Source organism: Polypterus senegalus, chromosome 9 (genome assembly GCF_016835505.1).
Source record: "Polypterus senegalus isolate Bchr_013 chromosome 9, ASM1683550v1, whole genome shotgun sequence".
NCBI lineage: Eukaryota > Metazoa > Chordata > Cladistia > Polypteriformes > Polypteridae > Polypterus > Polypterus senegalus.
In genome coordinates, this window is record NC_053162.1 from 38454839 (window position 1) to 38473753 (window position 18915).

The following is an 18915-nucleotide window of genomic DNA, read 5'->3' on the forward strand; positions in this document are numbered from 1 at the left end:
TACATTCTAAAGTAAATTTTTAATCTTTCCATTTTTCTACAGTTAGCACATACTGAATACTGAAGCATATCCATACTGTATACATGCAGCAAACTGTAGTCTCACTGATGTTAAGAAAATACTATCAAACCTTTTAATGTTTAGATGCCATGCCACCTTTTTACGTAAAAAGCCAGACATAAAATATCAAAAGAAGAAATAAAACCACAGTTGTCTCTCTATATTGCACCACTGGTTAAAGTTTTGTAGGGTAAGCCACAAGACAGACACTTCAATCCTTTCTACTGACTGGTGCTCCTACCATCCAAACAGAGAAGACAGGGCTTGCTATTTAAAGTTCATGTAAATGTACACTTTTTCAAAAACAGTCAAAACACAGTAGAAAAAGCATGCAAGAAAACAATTTTATTGAGCAAATACAAATCATAAATGATCTCAAAAATGCAAATTATTTGTTACTTGTCAAGAACAAATGCACATCTTTAAAGCTTTTTAAAAGTGTTCGGCACAAGAAAGTTAGGTTTGGTTAAATGCTGCTACCTTAACTCTGACTCCTACTTTCTCCAGGACACTTGCCTGTAATAAAAAGTTTATTATAAAATTATTTACAAAAAACTTATCCACAGTTTATGCAGATATAACTTTCCACACTGAACATCAGTAATTTTTTTGTTATTACTATTTATTAGGCACTAATGCAAAGTTTTTGTTTTTTCCTTTAAATAAGACAGACATTTTATTCAAGAATTCTTTTGTTTTCTTTTCAAAGAAGGCAGAAAACAGAGCAGACCCAAAATGACAACTAGTGATGCAACAGCATTGGCAGGTTTAACAGCAAACTCTGTGATACCACAACACTGTTTAAGTGGTGCCTCCGTAACACTCCGGCACATAGGCTTCGACTATCCCATATGCTCTACCTTTACTCCATAGTTTTACGTTTTCTTTACATTGCAATACTAAGCTGCATGATGCAAAAGCTACCATGCCTAAGAATACAAAATTTTGTTCAATCAAAAGCACTGATTTGTCAGAGGAGCTTCAAACTACACGAATCAGGGTTATGTAAACATTTTCTTTTTTGCTGCATTTAACCCACAAATTTTATAGAAAACCACACAATTAAACTGGTTAACTTTAACCCTTGATAAATTTTCACCTGAGCCACTTCAAATTCAGGATTAACTAATCATTTACATTTCTGTATTTCATAAATAAACAAAAAGCCTCTAAAGACGACCTCCATGTTCTTAACAAGAACTGAAGTTATTCTCTAGTAAAAGTTAAACTAAGTAAATAACTTGCAGTACAGCTGGCTCAAATATACTTGAGATTACAGTTTCAAACAAGAACCCAAGCTACTGGAATACAAGCACAGGGCTCAAAGAAAATACAAATATATGGTACCAGTGCAACTAAACTTTGTTACAGTGTCTGAAAACGGATGTTTACAAGCTGTGAGTTTCCCATGTCAATGGACCAAACAAGCTAAGCAGTACCCCATGCATTAGTATCTCAAAATGTACAATACTGAACTATTGTGGGACCAATCCGGTGATAAGAACCTTCACTGACACCATTACCTTCTTATATAGAACAGAATGTTTTAACTTTCAGCATTCTGCCCGTGCATATGAATGCAGAAAGTCAAAGCACCATTGAAAACGAGCAGCAGCAAGTCCAACATCCTTTCCAAGTGTGGAACCTGACACAGAACTTTAAAAAAATAAAAATTGGAATAATCAGACTGCAAGTTCCGCTCTGTGATCTTATCATGCCAGGGAAAAATACCTCTTGAATGTGCCCTGATGTGAATACTGCATTGAGTGGAAAGCTTGGCAGCTTACTTTAAAATGTCAGTATTTTTTAAATAAAACTTGCACACAATACTATATAACATATTTCTCCTCAAAAGAGAGCTGATTGTGGGTGTGAAACGGATACACAAAATATTCAATATAAAATCTTAACATGCTCACTTCCCTTTTTACCTTAAACTTAAAAGTGACCAACCAAAAAATACTTTATCAAGACATCAGTGGAAAAAGGTTATCTCCTCTGGGCATTCTGATCTTGTAGTAACAGGCAAATTCCATGTTTTTGTTTTCAAACATGAAAGTTTTTCCTGATGAGTACTGAAATGCTGCTTGGCATTACAACTTGAACTTTGCCACTTTTTGCTTCAGCAAACAATTCATCCCTTCTCAGCTTAAGACTGCAAGTTGTTTAGAAATAAATTATCACATGTGAAACATGGTAAGAGAGGAATGGTCTGGCTTGCTTTTGCAAAAAGCTTTAAAATTTGGAGATTTAAAAGGCTCCTTCGATAAGTAAAAGTTACAGATGTCTAATGAAGTCCACTGTCCAGGGGTTCCTTACTGGGGTGCATCCTGGTGCCTCTGCATTCTTCTTTCAGCTGCTGCTGCTAGTGTACGGCGTCTAACACTAATGGCATCTGTACCAGAAACCCTTGCCTCTGAAAAAAAGATGGCAGCCTCTTCCTCTTCCTCATCCTCATTGGAGCTCTTACTAAGATATCTCCTATAAAAACAGAAAAAAACATTGGAATGTGTATAATTAAGACAGCTCTCCAAAAGAATCTTATAAAATGTATATTTCCCAAAGCCTGGGAGTAAGTTAGTTCTTAATCATAATTAATAATTTTTATTCAGTAAATCCTAATACAACAGACCCATTTCAATCTGGTAAAGAAGGTAACACATTATTAATTTACACTACTGACTCTTTTCAGGAATGATAATTATACTTATGCGATACCCTACAAAAATGATTAAATATTGAGAAAAAGCCAATGAGAAACGTAAAAACACATCCCTACTTCTAATATACTGACACGAACAAGGTCACATTTACTGTTGCCTGATATACCAGTAATAAAAAAAGTACCAAACTACAAAAATTTAGAAACAGTACTATATCACCATTAATCAAAATTTGGTAATGTTACTACATAACAATGTGACTGAAATTGCTTTAAGCCACCTTTTTTTGAAAAGCAAGAGATGCATCTTTAACAAAAGTATGGACAGCACAGAGAGGACATGTTGATTCTGTGCATGCGGCAGTGCATCTGTGTAATTAGCAGAAAACTAAATGATACACTAGCTGAGCTTTGCTACATACTCGTCAATTCAGTTTAAAAAAAAATAAAAATAAAGAGATAAAAGCGGTTGATAACACTAGTCGTCCCCAACGTGTTGATAAATAGGGCAGTCGAAGTTAGATATGGTGATACTTTGCTTATAAGGCAAAAGAAAAAGGTGAACCTGAAGATATTACACTGCCTGTTTGCTATTGGTGTTAAAAAGTTCATCTTGAAAGACTGACTATTGCCCTGCATTCATCCCTTGCCCAACTTGATGTCTGATACAAACCGGATTCCAAAAAAGTTGGGACACTATACAAATCGTGATTAAAAACTGAATGCAATGATGTGGAGGTGCCAACTTCTAATATTTTATTCAGAATAGAACATAAATCACGGAACAAAAGTTTAAACTGAGAAAATGTATCATTTTAAGGGAAAAATATGTTGATTCAGAAACACTCAACAGACGTTTGGGGACTGAGGAGACCAGTTTCTCAAGTTTTGAAATAGGAATGCTCTCCCATTTTTGTCTAATACAGGCCTCTAACTGTTCAATCGTCTTGGGCCTTCTTTGTCGCACCTTCCTCTTTATGATGTGCCAAATGTTCTCTATAGGTGAAAGATCTGGACTGCAGACTGGCCATTTCAGTACCCGGATCCTTCTCCTACGCAGCCATGATGTTGTGATTGATGCAGAATGTGGTCTGGCATTATCTTGTTGAAAAATGCAGGGTCTTCCCTGAAAGAGATGACGTCTGGATGGGAGCATATGTTGTTCTAGAACCTGAATATATTTTTCTGCATTGATGGTGCCTTTCCAGACATGCAAGCTGCCCATGCCACACGCACTTACGCAACCCCATACCATCAGAGATGCAGGCTTCTGAACTGAGCGTTGATAACAACTTGGGTTGTCCTTGTCCTCTTTGGTCCGGATGACATGGCGTCCCAGATTTCCAAAAAGAACTTTGAATCATGACTCGTCTGACCACAGAACAGTCTTCCATTTTGCCACACTCCATTTTAAATGATCCCTGGCCCAGTGACAACGCCTGAGCTTGTGGATCTTGCTTAGAAATGGCTTCTTCTTTGCACTGTAGAGTTTCAGCTGGCAACGGCGGATGGCACAGTGGATTGTGTTCACTGACAATGGTTTCTGGAAGTATTCCTGAGCCCATTCTGTGATTTCCTTTACATTAGCATTCCTGTTTGTGGTGCAGTGTCGTTTAAGGGCCCGGAGATCACGGGCATCCAGTATGGTTTTACGGCCTTGACCCTTACGCACAGAGATTGTTCCAGATTCTCGGAATCTTCGGATGATGTTATGCATAGTTGATGATGATAGATGCAAAGTCTTTGCAATTTTTTGCTGGGTGTGAGAAGCTCTTTTTATACCCAATCATGTTGCCAATTGACCTAATTAGTGTTTATTGGTCTTCCAGCTCTTCGTTATGCTCAAATTTACTTTTTCCAGCCTCTTATTGCTACTTGTCCCTACTTTTTTGGGATTTGTTGACACCGTGAAATTTTGAATTAACATATTTTTCCTTTAAAATGATACATTTACTTGGATTAAACGTTTGATCTGTCATCTACGTTATATTACAAATAAAATATTGACATTTGCCATCTCCACATCATTGCATTCAGTTTTTATTCACAATTTGTTTAATGGCCCAACTTTTTTGGAATCTGGTTTGTATTTACAGCTTAAACACAACTGAAGATTAATGTATTTCAATAGATTAAGAGCATTTTCATAAAGCAAGAGTTCACAAAAACAATTTTCTCAATCTTGTTTGATGCACAGACACAAATGCAAACTAGTACAAGCATAATTCGTAGTGATTCTGTAAAGTGCAATGCAAAATACCATACTAAATCATGTTAATCCCAATTATAGTTTGTGCATTGTACACATTGGTTTAATTAAACTACTAAATATTTTCTGTAAACCAGTTGAAAGCCACAAGGTTTCTGATACACTTCCCCTCATAGAAGAAGGGTATCAATACTTCTTGTACCTCCATCACAGCAGTAACTATACTAACTGAGATTACTGCTAAGTGTTTGTAAGATGCTCTGCAGAGCAACCAGAGGCTTTAGGTTAGGACAGAGTGAATAAGACAACACTAGAATCCCTGAAACCTATGAAAAAATTTGTAATCCAGGACCACCTGAAAATTCCCTCGTACCTCGTCATCAGCATCTTTTATTTTGCAAATATGTCAATCGGCACCAGCAGCAGGCAGTCTGCTATCCCATCCTCCACCGACGCAGCTTTAGTTGTACACAAAGTTCTCCCAGCTAAAGTCTGTTTATCTGAGTACAAACTGCCTTGAATTGTATAGGGTAAATAATATATTGTTATTGGGACAAATACATTTCGTGTGTGTGCCATGTCTACAACTATCTGTGTAAATGTAGGATGACAAGAAATGCAAGGCAAAAAATGCTGAACACATAACTAGAACAGAAACTTTTTTCATGTTCTACCAATAATTGGCAAAATGCTGACATGAAGTGCATAATGTGTGAAACTGAAGTCTAAATATCACAAACACTTTCACAAAAGACACACATAAAACAAGTGCGCCTTTCTTCAAGAATTTAACCAAAGTAAAACAAATCTGGATAGAGTATGACATACACACCCACATATACATCTGCTTCTCTGGTGTACAGGTAAGAACAGCTGTCAAGAGATGGCAGGTTTGATACCGGGTCCTCCACACATTAACTGTTTTGAGTAGTTAGTGGCTATTATTATTACTATTTGAGTCTGTAACATCTGGTGTAAATTTATGGTATTTGTAAAAATTTGAGTTTTGTTTCATTGTTCACTTTTATTCTCTCAGTCACGGTCATGCTCGCCCTAATCTGACACTGTTAATTTTCAAATAAAGACGTGCTATAACAGAGGTGAACTCAGATGAGGGTTCTACATCGGAAAAAGAGAACAGAAACCCTCCCTGCAAAAACGTCCAGCCATACACAAGAACAATGCATCTGCACCAGGTGTAAAGGCAAAAGATGGCACCGTTTGGATGCAGCAATACGTTGGGCGTCATCCTGCCAGTGAATCTGCCATACGCATGTCCTTCAACAAAACAGCAGGGCTTACAGAGCTTGCCAAGATACTGTCCAAAGTCCTGTTTGTGATTATGTTTTGTGATGGTCTTTATAAAACATTTATATGTTACTTATATAAAAGCCAGATCGAATGTTATTTGCCTTGATTTATTTACTCATCCACCTAGAGTGAAAAGTCACAAGTAGACTGCAGAGCTTCCTGTATTTGATTGACACGAGCATGCGAACAAAGTACATGTGCAATGCCACTGCTTATTCAGGAAAAGATCCCAGTCGTCACATGGGAGAAAGACTTTCCGAGACTAAGGTCATAAAGCTTAAGGACCCGTTTCTAGACAAAGGCAGCACCGTAACATCAGCTGAGTAAACTGCAACAGGAGCTTCCACCTGCAGCTAAAGTCCTGCCTTGCCGCTTTCACTGCACAAGAACTCTGGCAAAAATCATGCCAAGTGCACCACTCATTCTCAAAATAAAACTCACGTTTGTAAAATATGCTCAAAATGTCACTCACTCTTGTAAAACGAGTGGTACTCTGAAACGGATGTCTGGCAGTAATCTAACTCCATGATTTCTGAATGGTTTCACTTGTACTTTTAAACTGTGAAACAGAGGACTAAATCAAGGAAAAATGTGTATTTGACCCAAACTTTATGGAGGGCACTGTATAACCTTATATATATGCTGAGAAACATTATGGAAGATCTTAGATTACTCCAAACTGCACAAATTTTGTTTAATGGTTCAATTCCTGTTAGATTTCTGTATGAATAGATTTAAATATTTATTAATTTGAATATTCAAATTCAAATGAAGGTTTCATGCATCTCAAGCTTTACATTATTCAAACTCCTGTATGTGAAACAATGGCTTTTTCATCTTGCTATCTAAATTAGTTTTACTCACATATCCTATCCCACAACAGAGTGCTAATAGTTTTTTGGCTGGATAGGATCTATTGACAACAAAAATGGACAGATTTCTGACAAGTCAGAAAGAGAAACTCTGAAATATTGAATGCCCCATGGGGCATTGCTGCTGCCTCTGCTTGAGGACACCCTTCATGTCAAAGAGGCTATATCTCTCAATTTTTATTTTCTAGATGACTGGGTGACAAGCAATTTAAACTTAACACAGAGATAAATTAAAGCTGCTCCATGAGGGCAAAATGGTCATACTGAAGGGAAAGCAAAAATAGAAAGGACTTCCTGCTGTGGCTTTGTGCATGCCATTACACAAACTGGGGATACATTTGCAGTTGGACACAAAATATCATTCCTAATTAGATGTGATATTTACAGAAGTCATTATTTTTCATCAGCTGTGCATCTTTGTGAGCGCTGAGAAGCTAGAAAATGCAACACTATGGCCAATCTCTTTCTCTTATATAAACCAAAAAATCTGTTTGTGTTTCACAAATTAGTCTAATGCAGGGGTGCCCACAGTTTTTCGGCTTGCGAGCTACTTTTAAAATGACCAGGTCGAAATGATCAACCTACATTAAAAATGAGATAGAGTATGTAGGGGCGACGACCGGCCGGGACGCCTTCGGGGACCGGAAGTGGGCGTGCGCCCAACTGGGATCACGTGGGGGCCGCCATCCTGGTTGCTTAACCCTGTAGGGACCCGTGGTCACTGCCAGGTGGCGCCCCAATGCCTTGGGGACCCTGAACCTCAGCACTTCTGCCACACCAGGAAGCACTGGGGGGAAGAAGAAGAGGGACACCTGGAGAGCTTCCGGGAGAACAGCCAGCATTTCCGCCACACTGGGGCGTGTCCGGGAAACACCTGGAGCTCATCCGGGATCATATAAAAGGGGCCGTCTCCCTTCATTCGAGGCTGGAGTCGGGTGGAAGCAGGACGAGGCAGGAGAAGAGAGAGAGGAGGAGGAGGCCCGAAGGAGAAGGAATTGTGTGTTGGCAAGGACTCTGGGGACTTTTGGGGGTTTTGTGTGCACTTGATCTTGTTGTATATATTTGTAAATAAACGTGTGGTGGTGGAAAACAACATGTCCGCCAGCCTGTGTCCGGGCGGCGTCCGCTATATATATATATATATATATATATATATATGTGTGTGTGTGTGTGTGTGTGTGCCCCACAATTATTGGCACCCCTGGTTAAAATGTGTTCTTAAGCTTCTAATAAATTCCTTTTTTTCCCCAAAAAATATAGGCTCACAACACAAAAAGGAGAAAAATCCAGCCTTTAATTGAAGTACATTTATTCATCGGGAATAATAAATCCCACATTAAGAAATGCATATTTTATATGAAATCATGTGTGCCACAATTATTGGCACCCCTAACAATTCCTGTAAATGTAATTGAAGCATTTTTGTAATTTCTAGTTTATTTTTTAAAGTTGACCAGAGTAAATTGGAACATTTAAATAGTAATTAATGACTTCCTTTGTCCCTGGGGTATAAATATGATATGTCAGAGTCCTATTGCTGTTAGCCAATCTTCAACATGAGAAAGACAAGAGAACATGCTGTTCAAGTAAGGCAGATGTGTGTCGACCTTCGTAAGTCAGGTAATGGCTACAAGAAAATACCTCCTTGCCTAAACCTACCTGCATCTACAGTCAGAGGAATAATAAAGTGTAAATCGACAGGAACAGTGACAAACAAGGCTGGACGAGGACTCAAGTTTATCTTGCCACCACACACAGTGAGGAGGATGGTAAGAGAAGTAAAACATTCTCCAGAGCTCACTGTTAGAGAACTGCACCAAAGAACTGTATCTTGGGGGGTCACAAAGTCTCCATGACAACCATATGATGCTATCTCCATGCCAACAAGCTGTTTGGGAGACTTGCAAGGAAAAACAATTTTCTCACCTACAATCACAAATGTACACATATGGAGTTTGTTAAGCAGTGCTGGGTTTCAACTGGGACTGTGTGTTTTGGTCAGATGAGACTAAAATTGAGCTTTTTGGCAAAAAATATTTGAAGTGGGTCTGGCGTGAATCCAAGAATGAGTATGAGGAAAAGCACCTTATGCCCACTGTAACACACACACACACACACACACACACAGAGTATACTTGATACATAAAATATATATTGTTGTACAATGCATAACTGAATAATCTTTATGGCACAATAACAATTCAATACATTTATGGTCACTACAGTATTTGGATTTAATAATCTTAATGTGGGAAAAGGCTGACTCGCATAAATAAGTAGAGCCGAATAATGCAGTCAAGGAGCTTTTGAATTCAGCCGAGTGAAAAATGATGGCTGTCCGATTAACTGCAATTTTAGTTCCCTCGCTTTCTCTCTTTTCGGAAGGAAGTCAGTTTCGTAGTTTTTATGAACAGTTCGAAAGTGCCTTTCCACATTTGCCTTCTTTGGTATAGCAATGATAGATTGACAGATCAGACAAACACACTTCGATTGTGACATTGTGAGAAAAAAAAATCCTCTTCCAATTCCACATCCAGCCCATACCCTCCCCAAACAATTTTTTTTTTTTTTTTAAAATACCTTCTTTAGTCGATACAAATTGGAAGGCTAACTAGATCACAGCCCGAGTTTTGCAGTAGCTCACACGTTTGATCTAGTGTGCGGGATGACCAGTGTGTTAGAAGAAAAGAGATCTCAGACTGGCCGTCCTATATGTCAATCAAGTGGCAAATGCCATAGGGAGGATATACAGTATGATAGATTAACATTTTAAAAAAAAAAAATTTTTGGAATGCAACGTGATCTACCTGCACTACCTTTGCGATCTACCGATCCATCGCGATCGACGCATTGGGCACCCCTGGTCTAATGAATGCATTAAATGATAATATTGCAAAGATGGTTCATGTCAGAAAGCTGCATTATTATGCACCCATTCAAGTCAAAGAACTATATTTGCATTTTCTGAAGCACAACTGAAGGTCACCTTATGTATGTATAAATTTAGCCTAAGTCACAGAAAACAGCCAAAAGAAATTAACCCATTTTCTGTTTTCTTAAATACACTGAAATACAAACATGTTTCCGGTGTGAAATGTTCCAAGTCTCATTTTCAGAAGATAGCCCTAGATGACCTTAGTTCAATGAGATGGCCGTTATAAAATGCTTGCTTTGTTTTTCTTTTTAATTCTTAAATGTATTTATGGTTATTTAGATACTGAAAGGTCCAGCAAAGACTATTAAAAGCTAAACTTGACTCTATACATGAGACAGTAAAGTTAAAAAAAAACCCTTTTGAGCAAGGGTAACCTGTGCAATAGATAAATTTTGCCACATAACTACTGCCTTTGTACAGTACACATCAAGGTGCTGTTACAAATGATCTGTACAGTAATCTTTCTCCCCATGACCTGAATGGTTTATTTAATAGAACTTTTAAATCTGTCTATTTGCCTGAAACAAAATTCACACATTAACATTTTGATTGTGTCGTGTTGAGTGTGAAGTTGAAACGCCCAGAAATAAAAAGGTAACATTCTATATATCTGCACAGCCATTTATACTACCATATTTAACATGCTAGTTGTGTGGGTAACAAAAACAACGTTGATTTAGCAGTGTAAATACTTACTGACCCCAACCTCTACCACTCTAACATTTACAGTTGAACAGGGGCATCACACATGTGGAATATCAGTCTCATTATTAGTGATTAAATGTTTAAAAGAGTCCTTCTTTAGTGTTGTGGTCAATTTCTGAAGCATAGGGGGACCACGTAGTTACTCATGGTTATAATATGGACAATATTTCTGCAGTCCATCTCAGTTATTGCTCTGTGGGATGAGGTGTTTTATTTTAAAAATATGATATGAGGCGTTTTATTATATCCGTTACACAAAAAGATAGTTATTCTTGATGTGTCTTGCTCAGTTTATTACTATCAAAAGTGGAATCAGGACTTATTTTTAATCTAAAAACAAAGTTTCTGTTATTCTTTTTTGCTTAAACTTTAGCCACGCTGACAAAAATTCAATTAGTTTTTAGGAGAAAAGTTGAACTTTCAATAAAAGTAGGTGCACCCCTGAAATCCTTACTTTCTTGCTTGCTGCAGAAGGTCTTCCTTCCTCTGGAGCAACATCCTCTGGCGTTCTTCTGCTGATTTGGAAAAGCGGCTACCTCTAGCTTCAAAGTCTTCAGCTGGCTGAGGTGCACTGTCATTATTGACTTCTGTGTTTGTAGCCTCATCAGAATTCAGGCTGAGATCTAAAGGTACTCTATCTGTATTCTGCAGAAAAAGCAATTAAATTTGTTTACATAAAAAGTTGCATCTACACAAGAATAAATTCATGTGTTTTAAAATGTGCCCTCAACAAAAAAAGTATTGTCAACACTATAAAAAAAAATCCTAACCAACATTATACAGTATATATACATACATATATATACTTATAATACCTGAACAGAACTGTCAGTTGTATCTTGATTAAAACTGTTTGACTCTGTAGATGGATTATTTAATGAAGTTCTGAATCCTAATGATTGCTAAAGGAGAAAACAAAAGAAAGAATCAACACAAACTCCCTTTTTGATCATATTATACTACCGTATTTACATATTTTTCGTTTATTTTTATACTCCAAGTATATTTTTACAGAATAATTTACAATTTTTTTTTAATTTTTATAATGGACTCATATCTAGTGTTAATAAGGTTTATACTTCATTCGTTAAAAAAAAACAAAAAAAAAAAAAAACGTTTTAACTGTATTAAACAGTTTAGTTTAGGTACTGCAAAAAATACTCTTTTACTGTTATGCAACATGAACTCAACAAACACTTCTTTCAGTCTTCATAACACTTACATCTCTGCAGGTTATCCTACTGACAAAACATCACTTTGGAGTGGTCTGAGGTGGCTTAACCGAGACATATTTTCTCTTGATATTACACATACACACACAAATATACATATATACATGCATAGATATACATACAGTGCATCCGGAAAGTATTCACAGCGCATCACTTTTTCCACATTTTGTTATGTTACAGCCTTATTCCAAAATGGATTAAATTTATTTTTCCCTAAAAATTCTACACACAACACCCCAGAATGACAACGTGAAAAAAGTTTACTTGAGGTTTTTGCAAATTTATTAAAAATAAAAAAATTGAGAAAGCACATGTACATAAGTATTCACAGCCTTTGGTTAATACTTTGTTGATGCACCTTTGGCAGCAATTACAGCCTCAAGACTTTTTGAATATGATGCCGCGTGTGTGTATGCATCTAACTAAGCAGTTACTCAGACATTAAAAAGAAAAGCTAATTAATGTTATATGTGGTATTTTATTAGAAAGTCTTCATGAGGTGCATTCAGCCCCCTCTTCACAACGGTGTGTAGCGCTGGAGGGGGCGGAGCCCTCTAGTGTGTGTATTATATATATATATAAACTATGTTATAATTTTACACATTACGAACCTAATAATCATGTTTTACAATACAACAGAATAAATTAACTGAAAAAATGAACTTACAGTTACAGAATTGTCTGACGTTAAATACACTATGTACTGTACTTAAAAATTTCAGTCCTGTGATGATTTAAAGACATTTTTGATCGTAGTCTGCTTTCCTGACGAGTGCCGTTTCTTCGCTGTGAAGTCTCGCCATCTTTGCAGCATCATTATGTCGATTCCTGTAGCTTCTTCTTGTTGCTCAATGTAATTAATTGCAGTTTCTAGCCTTAACTCCGTCACTAATATAGTCAACATCTGTACGAGCGTATACTGTTTACTACAGCATTGTGACTGCGTGTGTGTTTGTGCTGTGACGTGCGAGTCCCCGTCTTGCACCCGAAAACTCGAAGCTGAGTCTCAGTACTTTTAGCAGCACCAGCTTTATTATGCTTGAAACAGCAACAGCACGGTTATTTAATGTTGCGGGATCTTTCATTCTCCTATACACAGTAGTCGGGCAGGGTCGGCGGGGAAAGTAATACGGAGCCCAGTGCATTTATAATGTCCCTTCTTCCTTGTATCACCCATCAACGGCAGGCGCTTATAGCATGTCCGTTTTCTTTTCGGATTGGTTTTTACATTGAACTGCTACAGCGCTGGGAGACTACGATTGCTTTGAGACGCTCTTCCGCATGTCGTCCCGTTTGGTGGAATCCCACAAGTGTTTAGAAACTCACTCACATCAGCCATGATTCTTTTCAAAGGTAAAGTGCAGGTTAATTTGCTTTATGTATTTTTACTTTATATTTTGTATTAATCATTTTTATATGAATAGTCTTGAGTTGCGGAACGAATCAGCTGAGTTTCCATTATTTCTTATGGGGAAATTCACATTGATATACTGTACGAGTGCTTTGGACTGCAAGCACATTTCCAGAACGAATTATGCTCGCAAACCGAGTTTCCACTGTAGTTAGCTGCGGCAGAGTCGGGAGCAAGAAAAAATAGACTACCCTCACGCTCGCAACTTGCAGTTTTTGTTGCCGAATGATGGATATTTTTTGTTTGTTTTTTTTTTGAGGTGGGACATCGGATAATACGGAATGTTGGATAAGCAAAGGTAGGATAAGTAAGACTCTACTGTATATACACACAGAGATACTAACCACTCTACTGATGTTTTGTATGTGTCATGAAGACAAGAAGAAGCCTTTATTAAGGTCTTGTTAACAGTAAATGAATAATAGATGCATTTTTGCAAAGTATTAAATCAGTTAATTATTATGTTGCAATTCTGCAGGTTATGCAAGAAAGCTTAACTGCTTTCAAGTTTTGCACACATCTATAAGTTTTCTATGGGTTTAACCCTCACTATAATGAATACAAAAAAGGTCATATGATATACTTAGGTATTTTAACCTTCATATTGGCACGAATAATTTAATGAATTTGATAGTCATCAGATGTGATGGACCTACACAAAGGAATTATTTTTTATATAATTTTAAGGGTAACATTTTACCATACAACGATAATATTATAGTGATGAAATTGCCAAGGTTCTGTAGTTTAACTCTAAGTAAGCAAACACCCCACTGCAATAAGTATAATACTACACCATGGACTAGTATGAGGTCTCTGAATATGTTTATTTAAAATAAATAAATAAAAATAAATCATTACCTGTGTGGGGAAAGGCACCTGGATTCTGCCCTCTAGAATATTGTCAGTGGTGATTTCCACAGAGCGCGTCAGTTGGAGGTCTTGAAGCACAAGATGGTAGGGGACCTGGGGGAACATTTCCTGTATCTGATGCGCCTGTTAATTGGAAAGCATAGTTCACCACGCATATTCCTGCAGAAAGAACTACTGACTCTAGAAATAGGTATCTCAAAATGTATAATAATTTACAATGGTATTTAAAACTTAATGACTTAAAAACTAAGCAAAGCTTAAAATTACTATATTAAAGCCTGATTTTCATCACGAAAATGCCACTGAACCTAAAATAAATCACTGGAACAATCTCTCAAGCACAGGCTGATTTGCTCCATTTACTGAACTGAAGACTAAGGGCTTGTTCATCATGGCTGCCACGCGTTTCCAGCGTCCATTTGATGCGTCCTCTGAGCAGGTCCTCAGAAATTAAAGCAACGTGTGTGCAAATTGCAGTACCAGCAAAAAGTCGGGGGGCGCAGAGTGCTAAAAAATGAAATGTGACATCAGAGTCTCTGGTTACTATCTACATGTGATAGAAAGCCGCTTTGCGGATCCTACGAGATCGTTGTGCGCTTTGATGTTTGATGAATGGTTTAAAGTGGTGAAGCAAAATACCGACATACAGATGCATTCGTGGTGCTTATATACTCAAGCATAGCATATTCCTGATCGTAATGACACGATACATTTTAAAAGTCTCACATACCATCTTCTGTGCCATCTTTTTTTCTAGGGCTTCCTCCAGTACTGACAGCAGCGGAAAACAGCAATAGATCACCACACTGAATACATTAAATGTATGATATTCCAACTCTCTGCATATTTAGAATCCTTAGATTTATACTTGATCACTTTCATGATGAAATGCATTGAAGTATGTATGTTACATTTTACAGATACATCTGTAATTTTATATGAATAATGAAAACTGTTAATAATTACACACATGGGGGTGACACGGTGGCAGAGTGTTAGCACTGCTGACTTGCAGGGAGTCACGTTGCTGATATTCCCTGCCTGGAGAGTACATGTTTTCCTGGTGGGTTTCCACAGTGTGCTCTGGTTTCCTTCCAAAAATATGCAGATTTGGTTACACTAAAATGACGCCAGCATTACGTGTGTGCTTGTATTCACCCTGGATGAGCTGATGCCTTGTCCAGGGATTGTTTCTGCTTCGTGCCCAATGCTAGCTGAAATGGACAAATCCCTTGACTGATGGATTTAATCATTAAACATCCTTTTCAGAGATATTGCGGTAAAATGTCATCAGAATTTAATGGCTATTCCAGGCAATTCACAACACAGCTAAGCCGAACCTGTTTTCACAATGCCACCTGGTGGATTCCTCCAGATTTCCGTAAAGTACGCACGCAAGTATAAACAATACAACGCTTGCGTAGCAGCAGCATCCACTGGAGCTTGCGTCTCGTCGCGTAAAGTATATCCCTGGCCTAAACATAAGCCTTGCTTAATAACGTTTGATTCAGGCTATTAATCTTTTTGCGAAAATGCTTAAAAAAAAGTTTGAAAATATAAGTGTAGTGTAAAAAACAAAGTAAACAAGCTAAAGCTGTTGTCTTACTGTATCAGTGCTTACCATAGCATTAAGTTGTGAATTATTTGCTTGTGTAATGCCAAGGATATTAGTAGTGTGCATTACTTCTACAGAAAAACTGGGAAGCCAGCTGGCAATTCGGGAACCTGAAAATAAATAAATAAATGTTATTAAGGCAGGCTGGCAACTAGTAAAAAGTCAGTGCAAAATATTCAATTACACTTACCATGAAAACAAATGAAAACTTGTAAAACTGGCACTTTTCCATCAAAGAAACACAAAGTTTTATATTTTTATGTTCTTTGTGACTTTTTTTTTTTTTAAAACTTTACTAATCTAACTGCAATGAAGTAACATAAATAGCCAAATACAGCGATGCCTCATATATAGAACTTAATTCCTTTCAGGAGGCCGTTTGAACTCTGAATTGTTCGAAGTCCAAATCAATTTTCCCCATTAGAAATAATGGAAAGTGAATTACCATTCCCAGGTCCCTAAACAATACCATTTTCAATAAAATTTAAAACAGCAAATGTACATAACTTAAGGTGAAATAACACAATTAAAAAGTGAATTGAAAAGTGTATCAATACTGTATAATAAAGTGAAATGTATGGCAGGGTGCTCTTCCTTTTGGCAATTTGTTTGTCCTTTTGTGTATGCATTGCTGTTCGTCATAATGACATTCTGCTGGGTGAACAACATTTACAGCCAACATAATCTCTTAAAAATAGGACTATTCAGCGAGCAGACCATTACAGCGGAGTTTCTCTACTTCCACGACATCCCAGTGTACATAGCCAGGCATCAGGGCTCTCCTTAGAATACCACCCCCACAGATAGGAGACAGAGGTGGCACAGAGACAGGAGGCAGAAGCAGGGCTGGAGGACTGGCGAGGCTATGGGGGCGGCCACACAAGCCGACTCTTCCTAGTATTTTTCTCAAAAACACAAGATCCTTTTCTAATAAGATGGATGAACTGAAGCTACAGGTTGCAGCAAATAAGATCACCAAGGTCAGATGCATTCTGCTAATTAAAGTGACCTGGCATCATTCTCTCATTCCAGATAAAGCTATCGAGTTAGCAGGCCGCACAGTATGGCAGCATGACAGGACCGCAAACTCCGATACACAGCTGGTATACCAACACTAAGACTGTACACAACAGTTAATGCTTAAGCTCGCTATGTAAATGTCATCTGTTGATGCATTTTTTTTTCACTGTGCGCTCAGTTCAAACTAACAGACATCATCCGGACTCCAGATCCTATTTCTCTCAAATTTAGCATTCAAAATCTGGAATGTTTGAAGATAATCTAGAATCATTCGAAATACGAGACACCACTGTATATATAAAATTGGTACTATAAAACAGTGCAATATCAAATCCAAATTAAATGCTATTTTTAGTATACGGTAATTTGAAATAAACTGGTATGTTCTGACATTGGATTTAGAGTTGAAACTAAGAGCTTTAACACCTTCCTTTATTTAATATTGCACTTTTTCTTCACAAAGTAAATCTGGTGTGTAATTTAGCTGCTCATAATGGAGATGCAGCTATACACTGCAATTTTCTCTTTGCCATGTCATGTCTTATTACACTGCCCCCTTAATTTACTGTGGTTTTATTTTTAAATGTTCCATTTCATGGTAGACCGCTTATTCCAGTGTCTGTCTGTTTCTCTCCCTCTGGGTCCAGTCTGCAGTATTACAATATTTTCAGTTTAGGCAGTCTTTTTTGGACTATCGTTGTTTTTATTGCAGTTTTAGAAATTTTCTGTTTAATTCAAAAGAATATGCACTAAGGAACAAGTTCAGTAACCATCATTCTTTGAAAAAATTAAATACAAGAATAGGCTGAACACAGATAGGAACTGCATAGCCACAAAGCAGGCTCTGCATTCACACTGACATTGAGATTTTTTTACCTCTATTTTTTTTACCTTATTGTGTATGTAACTTCTGAGATATTTTTCTACTTCTTTTCATCTGGATTAATAAGTTCCTAAATAAATTTGTAAATTAAAAGTATGGACATTTAGGCCTTATTTATCTTATTTTTTCCATTCCACATCAAGCTATGTCACCATTCTTACATAAAAAGCACTAAAAAAAGTATCTGACATAAGAAAAAGACAAAGTCAGTCTCACTCACAAAACACATGCAGACACACACACAAAATCTGCAATCCCTTGTTAAAACCCCTAAATACAACACTTGGGTGATTAAAGAAGTGTCACATTTAATTGTGTCTAGTAAGAGTTCAGTAGTTAACAATTTAAGACCAAAAACTTGTGATATTCTAAACATTTCAACACCCAGAAGGGCTATGCCATGAAAAAGAACTGCGAACCACTGGGCTAGATATATCCAGCAACATTTGTTCATACATGCATTAAAAGTCTGCTGCAATTAAGCATTTGCTTTGACTAATGGGTTTACCATTAACCACAAACACACTGCGAGACTACTGTTAGCAGTAACCAAGATACATGATCATGCGATGCTTTGCAGCATAAAGTTTATATTAATGAGGGGCGCTCACTAGAACGTGAACCTTGGCTTAAAGTTTGGGAACCCATACTCTTATATACTCGGCAACTTGAACTGTCAGTTTCTTAGATACTAAGAATTCTCAGCCAAAAAAATACTTTCAGGGATGGGAAAAAGGATGAATGGAAAATTCTCTATTACACCATTACTGGTTTTTGTTATTTTTTGAGGCTATTACAACATGTAACAGCATATGCTATACAAGAAAAATATATAATTTAATGCATTAGATCAGGGGTGTCGAACTCTGGGCCTGGAGGACCGCAGTGGCTATAGGTTTTCATTCTAACCCTTATCCTAATCAGTGACCAGTTTTCAGTACTAATCAACTTCTTTTCCCTTCATTTTAATAGCCCGGATTTTAAGGATTCAGTCCTCTGAATTGATTCTTCCTTAAATGACAGCCAAACAGAAATGAGACGTGAAACAAGCCAATAGATGACCAGCTAAACTGGGGCTTCAAACTCCAACCAATTTCACTCCAACCAGTTTCTTAATGAGAAGGCAA

General features: G+C 37.3%; 1 protein-coding gene across 2 annotated transcripts in view; it reads right to left on the reverse strand.

Annotated features, from left to right (window-relative positions):
• Positions 1 to 385: 385 nt before the first annotated feature.
• LOC120535230 (E3 ubiquitin-protein ligase AMFR-like) overlaps positions 386 to 18915 on the reverse strand; it is a 55560-nt gene continuing 37030 nt past the window's right edge. The window contains exons 10-14 of one of the 2 annotated variants that reach the window (XM_039762936.1): positions 15892 to 15995; positions 14259 to 14393; positions 11570 to 11656; positions 11209 to 11399; positions 386 to 2541 (exon numbers count right to left, since the gene is read on the reverse strand). In XM_039762936.1, coding sequence (XP_039618870.1) covers positions 2376 to 2541; positions 11209 to 11399; positions 11570 to 11656; positions 14259 to 14393; positions 15892 to 15995 — 683 coding nt within the window. In that variant the 3' untranslated portion in view covers positions 386 to 2375. The remainder of the gene's footprint in view (positions 2542 to 11208; positions 11400 to 11569; positions 11657 to 14258; positions 14394 to 15891; positions 15996 to 18915) is intronic. The other variant, XM_039762937.1, reaches the window with a different exon arrangement.